General features: G+C 38.5%; 1 protein-coding gene across 12 annotated transcripts in view; it reads right to left on the reverse strand.

Annotated features, from left to right (window-relative positions):
- Positions 1–19,441, reverse strand: part of grm8a (glutamate receptor, metabotropic 8a) — a 308,026-nt gene that overhangs the window by 56,852 nt on the left and 231,733 nt on the right. For 8 of the 12 annotated variants that reach the window (XR_006376766.1, XR_006376765.1, XR_006376772.1 and 5 more), the window contains 2 exons: positions 10,450–10,518; positions 10,124–10,179 (listed from right to left, as the gene is read on the reverse strand). The exons of the other annotated variants lie outside the window; for them this stretch is intronic. Coding sequence is in view for 2 of the 8 variants with exons in the window: in XM_044185504.1 (XP_044041439.1) it covers positions 10,124–10,179; positions 10,450–10,518 (125 nt within the window). In the remaining 6 variants the exon portion in view is untranslated. The remainder of the gene's footprint in view (positions 1–10,123; positions 10,180–10,449; positions 10,519–19,441) is intronic. 12 annotated transcript variants of the gene reach the window in all.

Below are 19,441 nucleotides of genomic sequence, written 5' to 3' on the forward strand. Positions count from 1 at the left end.
ATGGCAAACATCACATGAAGGCTCTGTGGAATCTTTTTCTACATTTATTTATTGGCTTATTTGTATTTTTTTTAATTATTTCTTATATTTATTTTGTTTTTGTTCAAGAGTTTGGTTGTATTTACCACATCAATTTTCAAAGTTATCCTGATATGTAATTCACCTATTTTTTCTTTAAACCATGATGACTGATTGTTGTACATTGGTTTTGTTAATAGACATGTAAAAAAAAATTATAATAATAATAATAAACCTCTCTTGGATGCGTCAAGCATGAATCAAGCATCAGTCACTATGATGGTAGGCATTCAGCTGAAAAACAGAAAGAACAGGAAGTGATGTCTTTCCATGTTGTGTTTATTTCTCCACTGGAGACATTACCATCATGACATTATGGTACTGATAAACACTTCAGTGGTTTAAAATGGCGACAATATTTTCATTTCCGTCGCTAAAGTGGCTGTTGTCTGTTGAGGTAAAATGTAGACGTGTTATTTTCCATATTTTACATTATATCTAAATGTATAATGTGAACAATGACCCTTTTTTGTTTCATTAAACTGCTCAGAAGCTGTGATACGCATTTGATAGTTGTGGGATGGTGGTTATATTGCTGTACATGTATGTATGAGTGCCTCCTTCCTTTGTTCATACAAGTACCACTGTAAAGTACAAAACCTCAGACTACACTGATAAAATCCTCCTTTCAAAGTCACAGCAAACAGTAAATTTGCAGTTGATGATAACAGACACACACCAACCGGTATCATGATAATAACATGTAGGTTAGTTTTGTTTGGGGTAACCCTCATAGCCAGTCTACATCATTGTGTTTATCATCAGCCTCAGTTTATGTCAGCCACCATCTTGTGTAATCTCAGAAAACCAGTAGAGTCAAATCCATTACAACTTGCAAAGAGTGTTATCATTTCCACATTTACTGTTTCATTGTCTCTAAAGTACACTGTATCTCTGCTTTGAGAAGTGCTATACTATCAATACCTATCACAATTACCATAAACCTGCACATCTCAAGCCATCAGCTGCTATCTCCAGCCATGTTTCCAAATGGTAGTTTTAATGGACCAAGATTTTCCCTATTAGCACTGGTCGATCGACAGTAATACTGGAAGCTTTCTTTTTCACTGGACAGATACAGTAAGCTGGTCTTGCATCGGTTCAAGCCAGTGTTTTTGATAAGACGGTTAAAGCTGATATTATGCTATAGATTCAGTAACCCATTTTATAGATAATCTAAAGAGTTGATCAACATAGAAATGCAGTTGTTTAGGTTAACGTTGTCAAGTGGATTAACTACTAGACAAAATATTGGTTTCCTGTGGTTACAAAATCCCTTAGTCTTAAGGAATTATAATGGAGATGCAAACAAAATGTGTGAAATATGGAGACTTACTGACTAACTGTAACAAGTTTAGATGTTGTAACACTTTTTGTTATTTTTAGGAGTTATTTGTTGATATAAAGGTTAGCCTTTATTGCCATGTATCTATGATATCAAGTGTGTCATCATTTAGTGTGTTACACCATTTATGTCTCTGCGGTATGAATATTGAAAGTTATAAGTAAGTAAAAGGATGTTGAGGACCATCACTTAATGAGCCTTGGAGGAGATGCTGATCAATAAAATGTTTATCTGGATTACAATTTAATCAGTAAAATCATTTGAAAGATAATTCAGATGTAAGACATAAATATTGAGGAATACATATCAGCAATGATGGAAGATGTCCAAGAACTTATTGGTTTATTTATTTGCTACTGTATGATTTTGTAAATTACTGTGAAATATTATTTTATTTATAAAGCATATTTCGGTCAGATTAGATACATGGACAACTTTCACTTCAAGGTATTTCAGATAAAGGAATAATGAAAAAAGAATAATCGGATAATGTAGGGCTTTCTATAATAGCCACAGATCTTGACTTCCACTGCCTCAAGAACTGAGTACTATAATTTGTCAATCAAAGTTGTCATATTTAAAGCTCTTTTCTTTATAGTGCAACACAATATGCCTTCACTACTAGTGCATACATGCTATAGCTAGCATCTAATTCTCAATTAGCTACAGTTATCATTTTTAATTGCCACCAATTGAACTTGAAATTATGGTTGTGTCTGTAAAAGATCTAGTTACTGTGAAATAGGCTATTAGCTATTACCACTTGAGGCAGCCATATAGATTCACCTGTACACACATACACACACACCCACACCCACACTAAAGAAGCACATGGAGACACACATATGAACATATGCACTGGTATACATCTGTCGAAAATGTGTGTATGCATGCACACACACAAACAACTGTGTTTAAACGCTTGCTGCTGAGCTCAGCAAGCATCCACAGTAGGCTCATTGCCTACTTTCTGATTTTTCACAATTCATCAGTGACTCATATTTATATTTATTGGGACATTCAGAGTGCATTATTTGCATTTAATTATTGATTGATAATGATCATTTATACTGACTGATTAAATAGAATTTGCATTAAACACAAGGAAAACATGACATGGAAGTGGGTGTAGTCAAACAATCTGCATGATAACAGCATATGTATCTAGACAGTTATAGTGGGAGTCTGTATTCTTTCTCATTAGAAAATTGTGTTTAGCTTGCCTCTTTGTCAGGAGACGAGGCTACAGCTACAGCATACAGAACAGCACCCCAGGAACCAACTGGTATAGCAGGGTTTTCATAAAGAAAGTAACAATGGTGCTGCATGATCACAGTCTACCATAGCACCATCATATTCATTTGCAATTTTAGCATGTGATGTACAAAACATGTTACAAAACTATTACAAAATTTGAAATTGATAACCCCATCACATAATTCTACAGCGACCTGATTCTGTGCGTTGCTCAAGGACATTTCAGCAGGCTTGAATATTTGCTGTCCCAACAAGGGATCATCTCTTTCTGCGTGTATTGAAAGGGTCAAGAAGTTTATGAAAAGTCAAAAAACACCAAAAATTGTGAACAATAATTGTAAAGCAGTGGGGGAAAACAGCAGGCCAATATCATTGTTTTAGACAACAGCCATGCAGCAGAATAATACAATAATACAATATCTCCAGACTATATTTGGTGTTTCTAAGTCCCTGAAAAGACCTTTAATGAAAACAATGCTTGATATGTCCATTGAGATATGAACTAAAACGAGATGTAAAATAGCAGATGTAGATGTAGGAGGGTGTGACTCATTTAGATGTTTCATCAACCTTGTAACATGGTTGAACTCTACGTTTATTGGTAGGACATTGCATACACTACCACATGTAAATTTGTCTTTTCTCATGCCGTAAACTTCAGTGTTACTCACTCATTTGCTAACTGTGTCTTGTGACAGCACTGACATAAGCTATTCAGGATTCCATCCATGTATCTCTGACTGGGTTGTGCATACATACAGTACGTGTAGATATGTAGAGTCCTGAGAAAGACATGCAGCTGGTTCAACTTAGTTCAACTTCTCTGAGCCTCTAGATCAGGCACAAATCAGGTGTGGTGTCTTCATATCTCAGTGCAACCTTGCACCTCACAATCCCATGTTCTCACCCTGCTTCCTCCACTCACTTTCAATTCTATACCACGCTGCCAATTCACACTGCTCCTGGTTTATTTGTCCATTTGCAAGCACATAGTGACTGCAATCAATCTCAAATTCTTTCCTTCTCTCCCTGTGTCCTCTTCTTAAAGTGAACACATTTTCATCTCTTTTTCTACCTTCTCACGATCCCTTACAAAGGTCTTCCTCGTCTCTTTCCTCCTCTTTCTTTTCCTCTGTAACTTGCTCATCCTTTCACAATCCTTTCCATATGTAAAGGCTCTTCCTCTATGTTCCTCTTTTCTCGGTTTCTCGACCTTACTGCACCTCTCCAGTCCCATGGCTATGATGCCATCCACTTTACTTTGGGACTTAGAGACAAAACAATCTGCTTAAAGACACCCCAATGATATATTTTGAGAAAAAAAAGGTGACAAAGATTCAAAGAGGCAAATGTTAAAACGCACCCTCACTCAATGGTGCAATTTCACATCAGGGAGCAGTTAATTCTTCCACCAGCAAAGGATGAATGCTTGAAACGTTTTGGGGAAATGACAGCTAACAAGACTGGGCATGTTGCCCTCTCTGCTAACACAATTGAGGAGAATAGGCAAAATTGCAGAGGCTGTTGAGAGGCAATTGTTTGAGAGGCTTAGTGAGTCCCCATGGCATCCCATTCAAGTGGATGAGTCCACAGATGCAGGAAACCAGACGATTTTACTTGTCTATGTGTGATACATCTATCAAGATGACTTCCAGGAGGATTTACTTCTTGCTTTATTGCTGCCAACTGAAACAACATGACAGGAAATATTCAGGGCCTTTGATGAATACTGTAAATGTCCAGTAAACTGAGCTGGGTGCTCTGGGTGGCTGTGTGAACCGATGATACTTTCCGGCTTCACTGCTTGTGTGAAAAGGTGAGCCCACTTGCTGTGTCTGGTAAGATGCTGGCAAGTAATAAACTACCAGTGGACCTTAATAGTGTATTGGGTGATGTACAATAGATCGTATATCAAACGTATGTGGATAAGACCCAACTTTACGAAAACATAGACGTGAAATACAAGTGGCCTCTTCTAGACATGGAGGTCCAATGGCTGTACAGTGGCCTTGACTCATGTATTCAATATTAACCCATAAAAGTTTGCCTAGCTGAGAAAAGGGGCTTTATTAGTCAAGCACTTTACTACTCCGCATTGGATGACAAATGGTGACATTAAGATGGATAAATAGTGGAGTGGAGCAAGATGGGTAAATAAAAAGATAAAAATAGTAAAGGCGGTGCTGAAAAGCTGAGAGAGAAGAAGTTGAAGTCCCTTGAGGCTGATGCAGGCAAATGTTTTAAAATAACAAATTATTCATTTGGTTATTTGTCAATCATCTCAGCCTAGTGAGTCCGAAGACACTGGCAGCAGAGAGGAGAGAGAGCAGAGAGAGCAGTCCAGTGAGCACAGCGATACCAGTTCAACTGTTAGTCAAGGTTTTGCAGCTGAAGCGGTAAGACAGAAGACAATAGGGATAAGATAACCAAGGTTTGGGTTTGGCAAGCTGGCTGTTTAGCTATATCGGGTGCTTTTTGTTGAAACATGTTCAACTTTTCATAAAGTCGACGATGCACTCGTAAATGTCACTTTTCATGAACCGATCAATTACAGCCTGTATGATGACCGGGCATTAAAATAGTGTGCAGTGCTACAGTAAACTTTTGAAATGTAGAACTCATTGTTATGCATCAATGGTTATGATTATTGACTTAGGTTAGTTAGTTAGTACTTAGCATCAACAAATTAAAGACTAACCACCAACGTAGACCATTTTTCTTGCACAAGGATTTAATGAAGGAAGAAAACCTACAAAAATGGAACTGCTGTATTGTCCAAATGGAATTAATATTATACTAGTGGTATATAGTATACTATTATACCAACCATATAATTAATATACTAACATTATACTATTATATTAACATTTTACTAAAGTTGTAAATATTGTTCAGTAATCTTGTTGAAGTTTGGCTTGGGTTGTGTGGTCAGTGGGCCGATCTGAGTCAAAAAAGTCCAGGGCCATTCAGCTGCCAGCTGCCATTAAAATGAGGCTCCAGAGTAGACAAGACTCACAGACTTGCAGAATCTTGGCCCAGGGCTCACATTAATAGTGACTTAATGCAGTTTTGATGGAAGGTTCTAATATTATTTAAACTGGCATAACCTCAACCTGATTTTTATTATCAGGATTAATTCTGTAACTTTGCTATTTGCCTTTTATTTGAATTCACTATGCTACGCTCACTCTTCTGCTTCTCTCTGCTTTTTGCATTCAACCACAATCTCCTCCTTCCCTTTTTCTAAAAAAGCAATTTTTCCTTTTTTTTCATGACCTTCTAACTTTTTTAATCATTCATCTGCTCTATCTTCATACCAACTGCATGATTCAACAGCGCGGGCAAGTATGCATGCAACACAGCTGTAGATCTCAGTGGGTTTCTCTTTCTCTCCCTCTCACACGTACACACACGCACACGCGCATACACGCACACACGAGATGAGCTGCATACAACCGAACCTCGTGAAATATTCATTCAGCCTGTCTTTCTGTCACACGTCACGCATGCACACACACATTTACGCATTGGCACTCACTCACACACACACTGGATACATATGCACACGCACTCAACCCCACACCACCACACACACACACACACACACACACACACACACACAGACAGGCATACACACGCCATGCTAGAATTGCTCAGCCATTGGGGCAGAGGTTGTGATGAATGATTGCAGATGACACAGGGAAAAAAATGTGAGAATGTATGCATCAAAGAGCTCCCTTCAAAAGGATTCTCGGCCTGGCTGCTTCTTCTGACTGCTCCTCTATACAGTGGTAGGACAGTGAGTCGGTTACATCTGAGCTTCTGAATGTGGATTTCTGTTTTTGACAGGATACTAACCATATTCAATGGGTTAATTATTTATTTTCTTGCTCTGTCAGTTGCCCTATTTTATCCCCATCTCCCTTTTCTCTGTCACTCTTCACTTCTTTACTTTCGCTCATGTCTTGTCTGCTCATGTCTTTTCATTCATTACTCCACTTTCCTTCTTCTTGCATGCTTTGCATAATTTTTTTTCTCATTTCTTCACTTCAGTTCTCTCAGTTCTTTCTACTTTCTTTCCTTTCTCTACATTTCACCTTATTTCTCCCCTCCTATCTACGCTATCTTTTCTAATATGGTCTCACTTTCTACTACCGCCTTCCTTCATTTTCTTTGCTTCCCCTGTCCGTTATTCTTCTCGACTCCTTACCCTTCCACCTTATCTTCCCTCCTGATCTCCCTTCCCTCTCACTATCTCACTCTTCCCATTTCATCCTCCCATCCTGTTCTCTTATCTTTTATTTCCACTTTCTTCTGCTCTATTTTGGTTGTCCTAAACCTATTCTGCATCCCTCCATGCTATACTCTCTGCCTCCTGGGTATCAGCTAATCATGGCCTCAGGCAGAGCGCTGTCATGGACCCCACAGCAGGAAAGGGACAAAGCCAACTACATTGGCTACCACAGGGAATCAGCCCTGACACACACAGATTCACACACACAAACATTCAGCACAAACAGGAAAAGACACAGAATCAGTCAGACAGATGAGCACCAACAAGCATTCAGACATTCAAAAAGACACACTTGCATACAGTAAAAAAAAAAAAAGCCCAAAGAAACTAGTTAAATATACTTCAGGGGAAATTCAGGGAGTTCAAGTAAAGGTAAGTGGATCTGTGCAGACAGAGATGTAAAAGAAATAATGCATGAAAGAAATGTAAAAACAGGATCAAGAAAAAAGATTTTAAAGATACTTGTCCAACTCTATTGCAAAACCTTGGCTGGTGAGCATCCACAGATTGTTACAAAACATAGCAAAGTCTGCAAACATACACATGCTGTTTGCACACAGATACACACATATCGTTTCCTCAAATCTAATTTTGGAAGCATTATGAAGCTTTTTATTTCATTTTTATCTACAACCTGTTTTAATTAAATCGGACACACTGCTATCGTACAGAGAGGAGTGTAAAGGTATTCCAGACTATAACTGTGATTAAGGGCTATAATAAACTTAACTTGAGGTGATGTTATTAGCTAAAAGAGGAATATTGATATAAAAATACATGACACATATTTAGCATGCAATAAGAGATAAATGATTATTTAACACAGGCACACGAAATATGTTTCATTTCACAGTCTTTAAAGATTATTTTAATGGCATTTCTGCCAGGACAGCAGAAAGTACAGAAATATGGAATACAAGGGGAGACAGGACAATGACATGACAATAATGCCTGGTCAGAACTGAACTGTGAAATTCTACAGCGACACAGGACATGCCACAGACTATACTCGACCACCAGGAAACATATTGAAAAAGTCCTTCTCAATTCTTCTGTCACTTTCTTTGCTTCTCATTTTTTGTTTTCTCCCTCTTCACACATACCCACACATTTCTCCGGTTACACTCACACATACATAACACACCTTCACACATGCACCAAAACATACACAATATGGGTTTTCCCCTTAAAAAATACAACTGTACAGTACATCTGTACCAAACTTACGACCTCTGTTTTGTTGACCAGCACTATATACAAGTCATTTTCTGTTGCCGTATGTATTTGAATAAATTGCTCTATACTATTTATACCTGTGTTTTTTATTGTGTGCATGACCAGAGGCCTTAGACTGAATGTTGAACCAAGTGGACTTAATTAAAAGAGGGAGTGACTAATTGTATTCTGTTCCTCTTTTGGAGCAGCAATAGCGCAGTGAGGATTAGCTCAGGTCTTAGTCCTGCCTCACCACCTGCTGTGTGGTAAGCATAATGATTTCACTCACCATAATCACTGTAGCATTTACTCAGATTTTGTAATGCAGTGCGGGTGCGTAGCGGCATATTGTGCATGAGTGGTGTCTCCCAGGGGGGTTATGAATAGAAATGTAAAGCGCCCAGCCTAACATGGTGTTATCAAATTGCTCGTCCTGGCCTTTTGCAAATTTGCACACATACACGCTCACACACACTCCCAGACTCAGACCTTCTAATCACGTTGCAGCAGCAGGCGTTGGTAGTGTAACAGTCTTGATAGATGTTGCCCTCTCACATAGAATCTGAGTTGGTCAAAAGGAGGAGAGGAGCCCTATTACTATGTGGCTCTATTCATTATTGATTAGAGAGGGTAGGTGTGTGTGTGTGTGTGTGTGTGTGCGTGTGTGTGTGTGTGTGTGTGACGAGAAGAAGGGAGAAAAAGGCTGAGAGACTCAGAGTCGCTGTGAGCCGGACAGAATAATGTTTACACAAAACTATCTGTGTGGTTACCAGCTTCAAATTTACAATATGATGGGCAGCTAATAAATTGCTGCATGCCCATATTAAGCATACATTTCATGTTTTCATATAGCTTAAATAATACATGCAGCTTGTTTTTGTACACCCACCACAAACAGGGTTTACAAAAACATTGCTGGTTCCCATGTGTGTCTGGGCTCAAAGAGATGAAATGGTGCTATGTTACATGTGACATTTTCCGCTTCTTAAAATTAAGACCACATTTCCTACAAAGGCATCCCTTCCTATCGCAGCAAAGATGATGCTACTTGTCCCTCCTGGGACAAGTAGTAGTACTGTCTCCTAGAGGAGAAGATTGATGCCACTCTCATATCTGTACGCTAAATATAAAGCTAGAGTCTGGAGGTGGTTAGCTAACCTTAGCATATCCACTGGACACAGGGGGGAAACAGCTAGCCTGCTTCTCTGCTCTAACAGCGCCTGTAATGCCCATAAATTACCATCTTATATCTCATTTGTTTAATCCGTACAAAAACTGAAGTATAAAAACAACAAGTTGTGTTTTACAGGAAGCTATGCGCCGGACTATTTCTTGGTCATTGGCAGTGACTGGAGTCTCTGCTCATTGCCTGGCAACCTCACAAAACCACAACTTTACACTTCAGTGTTTGATTATATAAACAACATATGGCATGCTAATTTGTCATATTTAGCTGTACTGGTAAGCAGTTTTTTTTTAACCTTTGGACCAAGCCAATCTAGCTGTTTCCCCCTGTTTACAGTCTTTATGCTAAGCTAAGCTAAATGGCTGCTGGCTGTAGCTTTGTATTTAACAGACACTCAAGAGAGTGGTATTGATTGTCTCATCTAACTCCCGGCAAAAAAGCAAATAAGTGTATTTCCCAAAAGGTCAAACTATTCTGTTAAAGAAACAGAAGAAGGAGTAGAGCAGATCAAAGGCCCTGATGCAGCGACTCTATTATCATGGGCTAACCAAGCACTGAGATGCAACCTTGCAGAACAGTCAGAATGCTGGAGTTTGAACAAAGTTGTGAATTACCTGCAAAGTAAAGCCTGACTTGGCACACAATGCTGAGGCTGGTAGAGGCAGCAAACTTTCAGCAATGGTCTAGTTTGTTTATGGTAATAAGACTAATGTCTCAAAATAATTGCGTAATGATTTATTGATGTTACCTTTAAGTTTGACACATCAGCACGGTGTGTGACTTCTTGCCTCGGGAAGCATAATTCTTAGCAGCATCCCATGGGAATAGTGGAGAAGCAAAGAAATATATTGTAAGATAATTTCAATGATCAGGCATACAAGACTGTAATAATACAAATAATTAGATTTATGGTGCTGGATGCTTGCACTAATGCTCAGCAAAACTTATTTTGGATGAATCATAATGTATATAGCTGATTTGGTTTTTACCCAGTACCCTGTGCAATACGTGTCACATATTTACCTAATAAAAAGTACAAAAATGTTTTTAAAAAAAAATCTATTAACCAAATACCTTGACTCAGAAAGTTCCCACGAAAATTCTTGATCCTATGAGCTGCTCTCACAACGTCTCTGATGATACCTGTGAAGAAATAGTAGTTGACATATTCCCCTCTCTAAGCCAAGCTCAAGTTCAGTGATGCCTGTAAAATAACATCAAAATGCTTTGCAATGCCCTGAGGTGCGATGCATGGTGAAGATCTGCTCTGAAGAAATTATTGGTGTCAAGGCAAATCTGCAAGGTATAATTTAGTCTTTTTCCTCTTTTACAACTGTTTTCACGTACTGACATCCTACTGTAGTATACAGATATACCTAGTATTCACCTGCCATTGACAACATCAGAGCCATGATGTGTGCATCACATATCAAAAATATGACACATACATAATAAAACCACCAAAAAGTACATTATAGTGAGTGTACAAAGTAAACATCTACAAACTAGTAAAAAGTTTTGTGTCCACTTTGCACTTATTTATTCACTAAACATTGTGCTTGGAAGTAAGCATAGTTGTGGCTTTTCTTGTTGCTAAGAGAGCATTGAAAACCATATTAGCTTCAGGTTTATTTATTTTACTCCACAACTAAAATGGCAAAAACAAATCAAAACTTCCTGTTTTGATTGTTTTGTTAAATTTAGCCCTTTCTATCAAAACAGTTCCATCAGATGCATGGCAAGGATGTGGAGAGAGGGTCCAGTCTTCTATCCAGGTCATAAATGTCTTGCAGGTGTTGTGAAACCGAGCTAAATGCACACACACACACACACACACACATGATGTCATCACAAAGCATCAGGTCAGGTGAGATTTGATTGGTCCCTGCCTTGACACTGTGTGCCTTCAGGGCAACACATTTTTCACAGCTTCTCATACCTGAAAAACCCAAGAGCACCACCTTCATTAAAACTTCCTCTCTCTTCAATTCAAATTCAAGCATCATTATTTACACAAAACGACATTGGCCATAGTTGCAAACTGTAGTGGAGTAAATGACACCACAAGATAAATGAAATCATGAAAAAATACAATAAATAATAATAATACTAAGTCAAATTTGTATGTTCATACAAAATAAATGCATGTATGAATATACAGAAGAATTTACTAGTTACTATATGCAGTCTGTACTTCATACAGTATACTGTGTTGGATCAAGAGAGCTGATGGCAGATGTAACTGTATTCTGCAGATATTTGTGTTATTTCTGTATTTTCACCCCGCAGGATACAGAATTCATTTAGTTTTGGTATTTTTCTCAGCCAATTTCGGAAATATATTCCTCTGTTCATATTTTAAGCAGTGGGGTAAAACAAATGCTGCTCATCCTCTGTGTGTCCTATTTGACAATATTTGCATACTGTCTCTTCTCTGAGAGAGTGATATTTTCTTGTTGCGGCTCATATAACCAGACTGAGTCTGTGTATGCTTATGGTTTTCTCTTTAAAAAAAAAAAAAATCCTATTATTGTCAATGTAGCATATTCATTTCTTTATCATTTACCAGTAATCAAATAAAGCAATGTCCTTTACTTTGATTTTCTTCACACACACACAGAAACAAATAGTTCAACCTGTTCCTGCAGAACTTTATGCTTTAACACACGTACAGAGCATGCATACAGTATACACACACACACACACACACACACACACACACACACAGCAAGCACAACCCTCTGGTGTTCTTGTGCATGCGCGCGCGCGCTCTCACACACTCGATAGCCAGCTCAATGACACACCCAACAGGCATGGCATGACATGACCAATCACCAGGACTGCAGTGAGATGCCTTTTGGCACTTTCTGAATGGTCCCCCTGAAAAGGAGAGTGGAGGAGTGCCATTTCAGCCATTAGATGAAATGCCTTGACGTGGCAGGGGTAGAGGAAGGGGCTTGTATGTATAAAATTGTGGCCCCACAATGGACAATTCTTCAGGGGAATCCATTTTTCAGAATCAAACGCCATTACGATAATGGGTTGGGGGCTTTTAAAGGTACAACCCATCTGATGGCTAAAATGTTTCTGGTATTTCCATTCTCTTTTTGACCCATTCTCCAACCCTTATGGGCGTGTGTAGGAGGATAAAAGTGGTTTAAGATGCAGGTGGAGATGAAGACACTGACAATACATGTGTCCACGTGCTTACAAATATACACATAATGGCTCATCTCACAAAACACAGACACATCCATCTACACACAACAGGCATAAGTTTCCAGGTTGAACCAAAGTGCATCACAACCATTTGGGCTCAATTAGGAAAGCACTAATGGTAAATACAGCTGCATGGCATTGTGGAGCAAGTTTGTGAATTTTTACAGACAGACGAACTTGATGAAGCAAAGTCCACTGCTGTTCTTTTCAACTTAGACTTTGAGCAACCAAGGTGCATTACAGAGAGGGGGAAACCACATTGTCCAATTGATTGCTGTGAAATACAAAGAGACACCGCACTTTTATCAGTGGCTATTCCCCTCTCCATTTGGTCTGGAGCTTAAAAAGCTAGGCATTCCGTTAAACTTCTGTAAAGTTGCGGAGCTTTAAGCTTTAAGATCAATAGTTCTGAATATCACAAGAAGCTCACTATATAATGTTTATATGACTACCGAAATATGCACAGGCACAAAAGCAGCCGTTTAAATGTTTTTATTTTTTACATTGGCCTCACTTTGGCTAATACTAATTTATGTGAAAAGCCAAACATTAAAACCTCTCCTTTGTTGCAGAAGTACACAGATGGTAATTTAGAAAAAATAATTTGCAATGTATAACAGATTGTTCATCCTTTGTGATGAATACATACAAATCTCCAAGATAGAGGAAATAATGATCACTGGAACAGTGTGTGAAGCAAAAAGACACTTTCATCACAGTATAAAAATAGAAAGCTCGCCTAACTGCAATGAAAGTTATTCTTCATTCAGTGATTTGCTTTTGAGAAGTCTGAAACCATTTGCAGATTCTTATCTCTTCCTAAAATAACACAGATTATGATGTTGACATTTTATATTAAGTGCTAATGCAATACAAGGGCAGGTGTTTACAGGGACATCATTAAACACAGAGTTGGTGCTCCAAATATGACATAATGCCCATCATATGTCAAAAAGCAAAATTCTAAAAAATACCAAGTGCAAAAGATCAAAAACTGCAAAAGCTGGTCTTAATAAGGGCAAACTTTAAGGCATCGGTAACATTCAATACCTTGATTCTTTTATCTGTGGAAGAATTCTGTTTTACTCCAGCTTTGTGCCCACACTGTGTTTGGATAGTCCATAATTATTTTGAATTGGTTGTATTGAAGGTCTATTAGCAACAAAAGGTCCATTTGCTTCTTTGATAACGTTCTATAAATGATACCCACCGTGCTTTTATTCTCATGTCTCAGTCATTGGCAGTCACAATAGTAGCTAATCTTCAAACAGTACAGCATGTGCTATCCTTCCTTCAGGATCCGAGCCACAAGCTGAGAGAATTGTTTTACACTCAGTAGGGTTCCACCCTGCGCTAGACTTGAATGGGGGGATTTTTTTCTTTTTCTTTGCAGGAATCTTGGCCATGTGAACTGATTTGAGCACTAAACAAATGTCTTTCTTTTGAATCATGCTGCAAAGGCACCCGCATGACTAACAAAAATGCCTCTGCCAAGCTGGAAATCTGCTCAACATGGTCATATATCCTTGTTGAAACTCCCTCCAGGAGAAGAGCTTTTTCTTACTTTCTTGTCAATCAATGTTGAACCTCAAGTTGTCTTTTTCCTTTGCTAAAATGTATTCCAAGGTATTTGTGGTGCTTTGAACTGAATCAATCAGTCACTGAAATCATGAAATCAATCATCTGTCCTGATGGCCAAACTAACTAAAAGAAGGCTTTCCTTTTGGACAATGTAGTCCACAAGTTTAACGGTCTCTTCCACCTTCTCGGTGCCCATAGATTCATTTGTTTCAGACAGCAACATTTTCTGCAGATTTGAGCAAGTAAGAACTTCTGCTTTATTAGAGAGTTCCACTAAGTGACAGAAAAGATGGGAGAGAAACAAAAAGCAGCTGAAAAACAAAATGTATGCACTTGCACATGACATGATTTTGTCATTTGTATATATAATTCATTTTCTCTCTCAGCCTCCCCTTCTCTCCCTTCACTCTTTCTCCTTTTCTGGCATATTTAATCAATTTTCACCCTTACAATAGACTTCCTATCACCAAGACAAGTTGGTTTAATATTCTACCTCATTCCACCACATACGGCAGACACTCACATTCTCATCCAGCTCAGTTGTGTTTGCCAACTTGACTTCTTTTTCATTTGCTTCTTCATTTTAGGTGAGATGAGTTGGAAAGCAGTTTTATTCGTCATCAAATCTTTTCCACTTCCTTGTGTTCTCTATTACAGAGTGCATAGAAAATCTAAACCTGAACTACAGCTCAGCTGTTGTGGAGCTTTTAAAGGTCAATACTGACATTTTTGCAATAAAACATGTTTTGTGTTAATATTCAGTGTCTTTGATTTGGACAGTTTCTATGCCCAAAAGAATTCCAGGTTTCCCCAAGAATTTGAAGGTTGGCCGGATGGAAAAGCCTTTGAAGCAGATCATGGATCAACAGTCTCCAATGAAAATGAGTACTATTGAATTTCCCATTGATCAAACAGCTCTTAAAAAGTCAGACTCATTGGGGCACATTTATCCCACCCTTGCTGACGATCACTATTGATTAGCACAGAATTTCTGGTAATGAGTGGTTTTCAGAAATGCTGGGAAACTCATCTGAGCCACCCTGATCATTTCAAACCATTTTAATTTTGGTGAGTTAAAAATGACACATATAAATCAGGAGAAAAGAACAAAATATATGACCATGAAAAAACAGTAAGCCTGTATTTTGGGTTTGTTTAACATCTGATATGGAGGAAAGGATGGTTAAATTTGACAAGCACTATCTTCTGTGTCTTCCGAAACATAACTATACAGACAAATATGAAGAGTTTAGGGAGAACTCACACCAGGCAAAAGAGACAAAGACACAGAAAAAAAAATGTAAAATGTCTCCCTATGTGCTGGACACCAATTGATTTTACAATTGATTTTACAAACTAACTGTAATTTGATCTTGTCCAAAGATAGCATGACCCAGACCGCCTATTCAGTGGTAAGGCAATAATCACTACCTTTACACAAATAAGTAATTAACAACAAGACGAAAAGTCTACAGCCATGTAGCTCTGTGAGGCTGTATTTAAACACAGCAGTGCACATAGTGACAATATTAACATGTCAACATGCTAACATGGCTAACATGTGTAGCAGGTTGTGTTTACCATCTTACCTCAACATGTTAGCATGCAATTCACACTAAACATAAAGTACAGCTGAGGCTGATGGAAATGTCATTAGTTTTGCAGCTAGTTGGTCATAAACCAAACATAAAGAATTGGACAAATAATTTGACCAGATGATGGTGCTAAATGAAAAGTCAGAGATCCCAAAAATTATTACAATTAATCCTGAAGGGGACATGACAGTGTTTACAAAAGTTTGTGTTAGTCCATCAAGTAGATGTTTCACCTTGATAAGTTTGACCTGTAGGTGGCGCTAGAGGAAAAGTCAGGGAATAACCAAAGTCATCAGGCTTCATCATCTGGGGGCCATGAATGCCTGTACAAAATTCACAATCCATCCATTAGTTGAAAAAACAGATTTCAGTTATCTCAGCTACAGCCGTTGCTACAGTCTAGAATAACCTTTCATCACACCAGTGGTGGATGATATGTTTGACTATCTGCTATTCGAAATGTAATAAAAGCTCAACCTAACCCAGACAAACTGCTTCAAAGTCTTTCTACAAAATCCTGCTAATATGCAATTTGTCACAATCTTTTACGTCAAAATCTGACACCCCTGGTTTATTTTTTCTCTCTGTCTCTTTAGTCTTCTCCTTAGTCCTCTCCTCTGCTGTTCAATTCTTCAAGTTCTGTACGGAGAAAGTTCAGGTCAGCACCAGTAACAACAGCAAAGTCATCCATTGTTCTGAGACAAAGGGCTGTGACAAATCACTGACAAAACCTTGTGTGTATTGCACTCCCAAGTACAATGGAGGACAAGATTGTGTTTCAGCTTAATTTCCACTGTCAAGGCTCTCTATGGCAAAGTGCAGTCTGAAAAGCAATTACGTTCATCAGGGAGACATACGCGTGATTTGAAATTAATTCCTATTGTCAAGCAAATGGGGGGGAATGATTTTTTTCTCTGTCGGATTGACTCATTGAGATACAGAGTCCGCAGACACACTCAAGAAGTCAGTCATATTTTTACCATCTATCCCATTTCTTTATCCCCTCTTGTCACCCGTTCTTATTGTCACTTTTGTGCCATCAGCTTTCCAACAGAGATTTTATGTTGGTTACATTTAAACTTAGTCAGTGGATAATCAGATCTGTTTTTCTTCATAAGCAACCAGCACATCTGGGTCACAGTGAAAATTGATTTGAGGGGGTGTTTTTCAGTATTAACCACCAGATGTAATGTGCTAGTAAGATGCAACTATTTATAGCATCAACTAAGAGAGATGAGTCATCCCAGCAGATAACACCCATAGGTGGTATCCACATGTGAACTCAGTGGTGTTTGTTTATAGTTTTTGTATAGGTTGTTGTCTGTCTGTCTGCCTTAGCTACCCATAGGGTCTATAATGTGTACTTACTTTACAATAAGTTTAAAATAGCCATCATGTCTGACTACCTCTGTTTTATCTGTCTGCTGCACATAATTGTTCATTCACTGTTTCTGTTGTCTTCAGTGCAGTGGAGCATTTGCTTTCTTACCTAACATGACTTGTTTGTAGGTTTATGCTGCCCCTGTGCTTGTGAAAAGATAATCCATCAGAGGACAATGCGAGTGATCCCAAAATCTCAAAAATGAACAAAATCATAAAAACTGCATAAATGCCTAAGGAGCTCTGCATGCACTCGATTACAGATATAACAGGCACACAAGTGCATGTAATGTAAAGCCTTCACTACACTCCTGGAGCCAAAGCACAAGCAAAATCTAGATAGAAATACGTCTAAGAGACACATGTAGACCAAGATTCAAATTTTTTTTTTTGGCACATGGTACTCAGGATTGCTGCCTCAATACTTTGGGTGTTTATGCTAATGACATATTGCGCTACTTCTCACTGACCAAGACAAATAATTTGTCTGCATTCATTTTGTGAATCAGGTGAACAATATAAAAAATTTCACAAGCAAATTTAAGAGCAAATATTCATGAAGGAGGCCCTATTTGTTTACTGTCAGTTCTAAAGCTTGTAAATATTACCTGAGAGAGTCATGTGTGTTTTGTGAGGATAAGAGAACCATTTTCAAAGTGTATACTGGAGGCACCTTTCAAAAATATAATCCAGCTAATTCATTTTTGCACAAAAACTGGATGTGAACTGGAGACATGTGTTAATGTCTGATACAGAACAGGCCTCTTAAAGCACCTGCTCCTCCTGTACTGTTCCCTCTTTCCAGCTTAGCTTGCCAGCTAATATTTATACAGCCACATGCTACAGCAGATGTTAACCACACGTAGCAAGCTCTAATCAGAGGCTAAGCATGCTACCATGTAGCGAGCTATAAACCGGGAGGAGTTCTCTCCTCCTTTTCCTCCCTCTGCCATCACCTCATTTTCATCCTCTTTCAGGGAGCATTAAGCCACATGTAGACGGCTATAAACAGAGGGACGTCAAAGTAACAGATGTATGGTTTTAGTATATATCTTTGTAGCCAGAAATCCTTTCAATGTGTAATCTTTTATCCTGCCTTTCTCTACCTTTTATCCTCTTTCAGTTATCCTCCTCCTCTTCTCCACACCCTCCTCCGCCTTTCCTCCCTCTCCTCCTCCTGAAATTATAGTTCCCTTTTCTCTGCTTCTCTTCACAAGATTTAGGGTAGCTATCTTCTACCAAGCCATATGCCGGATGCTAACACCATGCAGGCAGCACAGTAGCTATTAACAGCTGTGAGTCAACTTGGCAGCAGCTTCTATAGTCACCCTTGCACCTCATAATCTTGTCAACATGTGACCTTCGAGTCGTGTAGATAATCTGCCCCTCAGTGACAGATGCCCTGTTATGATACTGGAAGAGAAGGACATGGGATTAGAGTGTTATCTCCTGCTCCTCTATTAGTCACATGCAGGTTTTAGCTTTATTTAGAAGAAAGCACATCACTGGCTGGATGGAGTTTGACTGCGAGCTGGCATCCAGTATGTGACATACTATTTAGCAATATCCAAACAGGTCAAATTTGGGAAATCAGGATAAATGCGTTATTTTGTTTTGTTGAAAGTACACCTATACAATACAAGGATCGAGTTATACCTGCCCATTCCTGTCACATGTAGCTACAATCTCAGAGAGCAGCACAAATTTGGTTTTATTGTTTTCTCTCTGCATATAAATAAGGCTCTTAGCATTCCTTATTCATGAACATCTCCCCATGAATATAAAGAAGAGAGATCAAGAGGTGTCCTAACCTATGTGCAGTTACTGTAGCAGATGGTGTTTTGAAAAGACTCAGCATTTAGAAATGAAACAAAGTGCACAGCAAACAAAATTGTATTCAGAACCATAGAAACATTATTAATACAGTTAAATCGTGACAAAAAACTTTTGCACACAAGCTGACATGCCGCCACTTGCTGGAAGTATTTGTACTATTTGTACTGCGTAAAAGTAACTATTTTGTGGCTATTTCATACATTTCAAACCCATGTTCCCAAACAATACCCGGTCAAAACATGAGCAAATGTCAACAGAAGGAAGTACCACAAAAAACAAAACAGCTTTGGCTACTTACGTAAATTGAGGTGACTATTGTTACAAGGAAATTAAGTGGAAGGATTGTAATTAACTATGTGATACTCTCACAGAAAACTAATTAATTAAATGTTAAGGGCCAGCGATATAAGTAACAAAAAACATGTCTGTCAAATGAATCAGTAATGTTTACACAG

The sequence above is a fragment of the Siniperca chuatsi genome, linkage group LG23 (genome assembly GCF_020085105.1).
Source record: "Siniperca chuatsi isolate FFG_IHB_CAS linkage group LG23, ASM2008510v1, whole genome shotgun sequence".
In the NCBI taxonomy this organism is placed as follows: Eukaryota; Metazoa; Chordata; class Actinopteri; order Centrarchiformes; family Sinipercidae; genus Siniperca; species Siniperca chuatsi.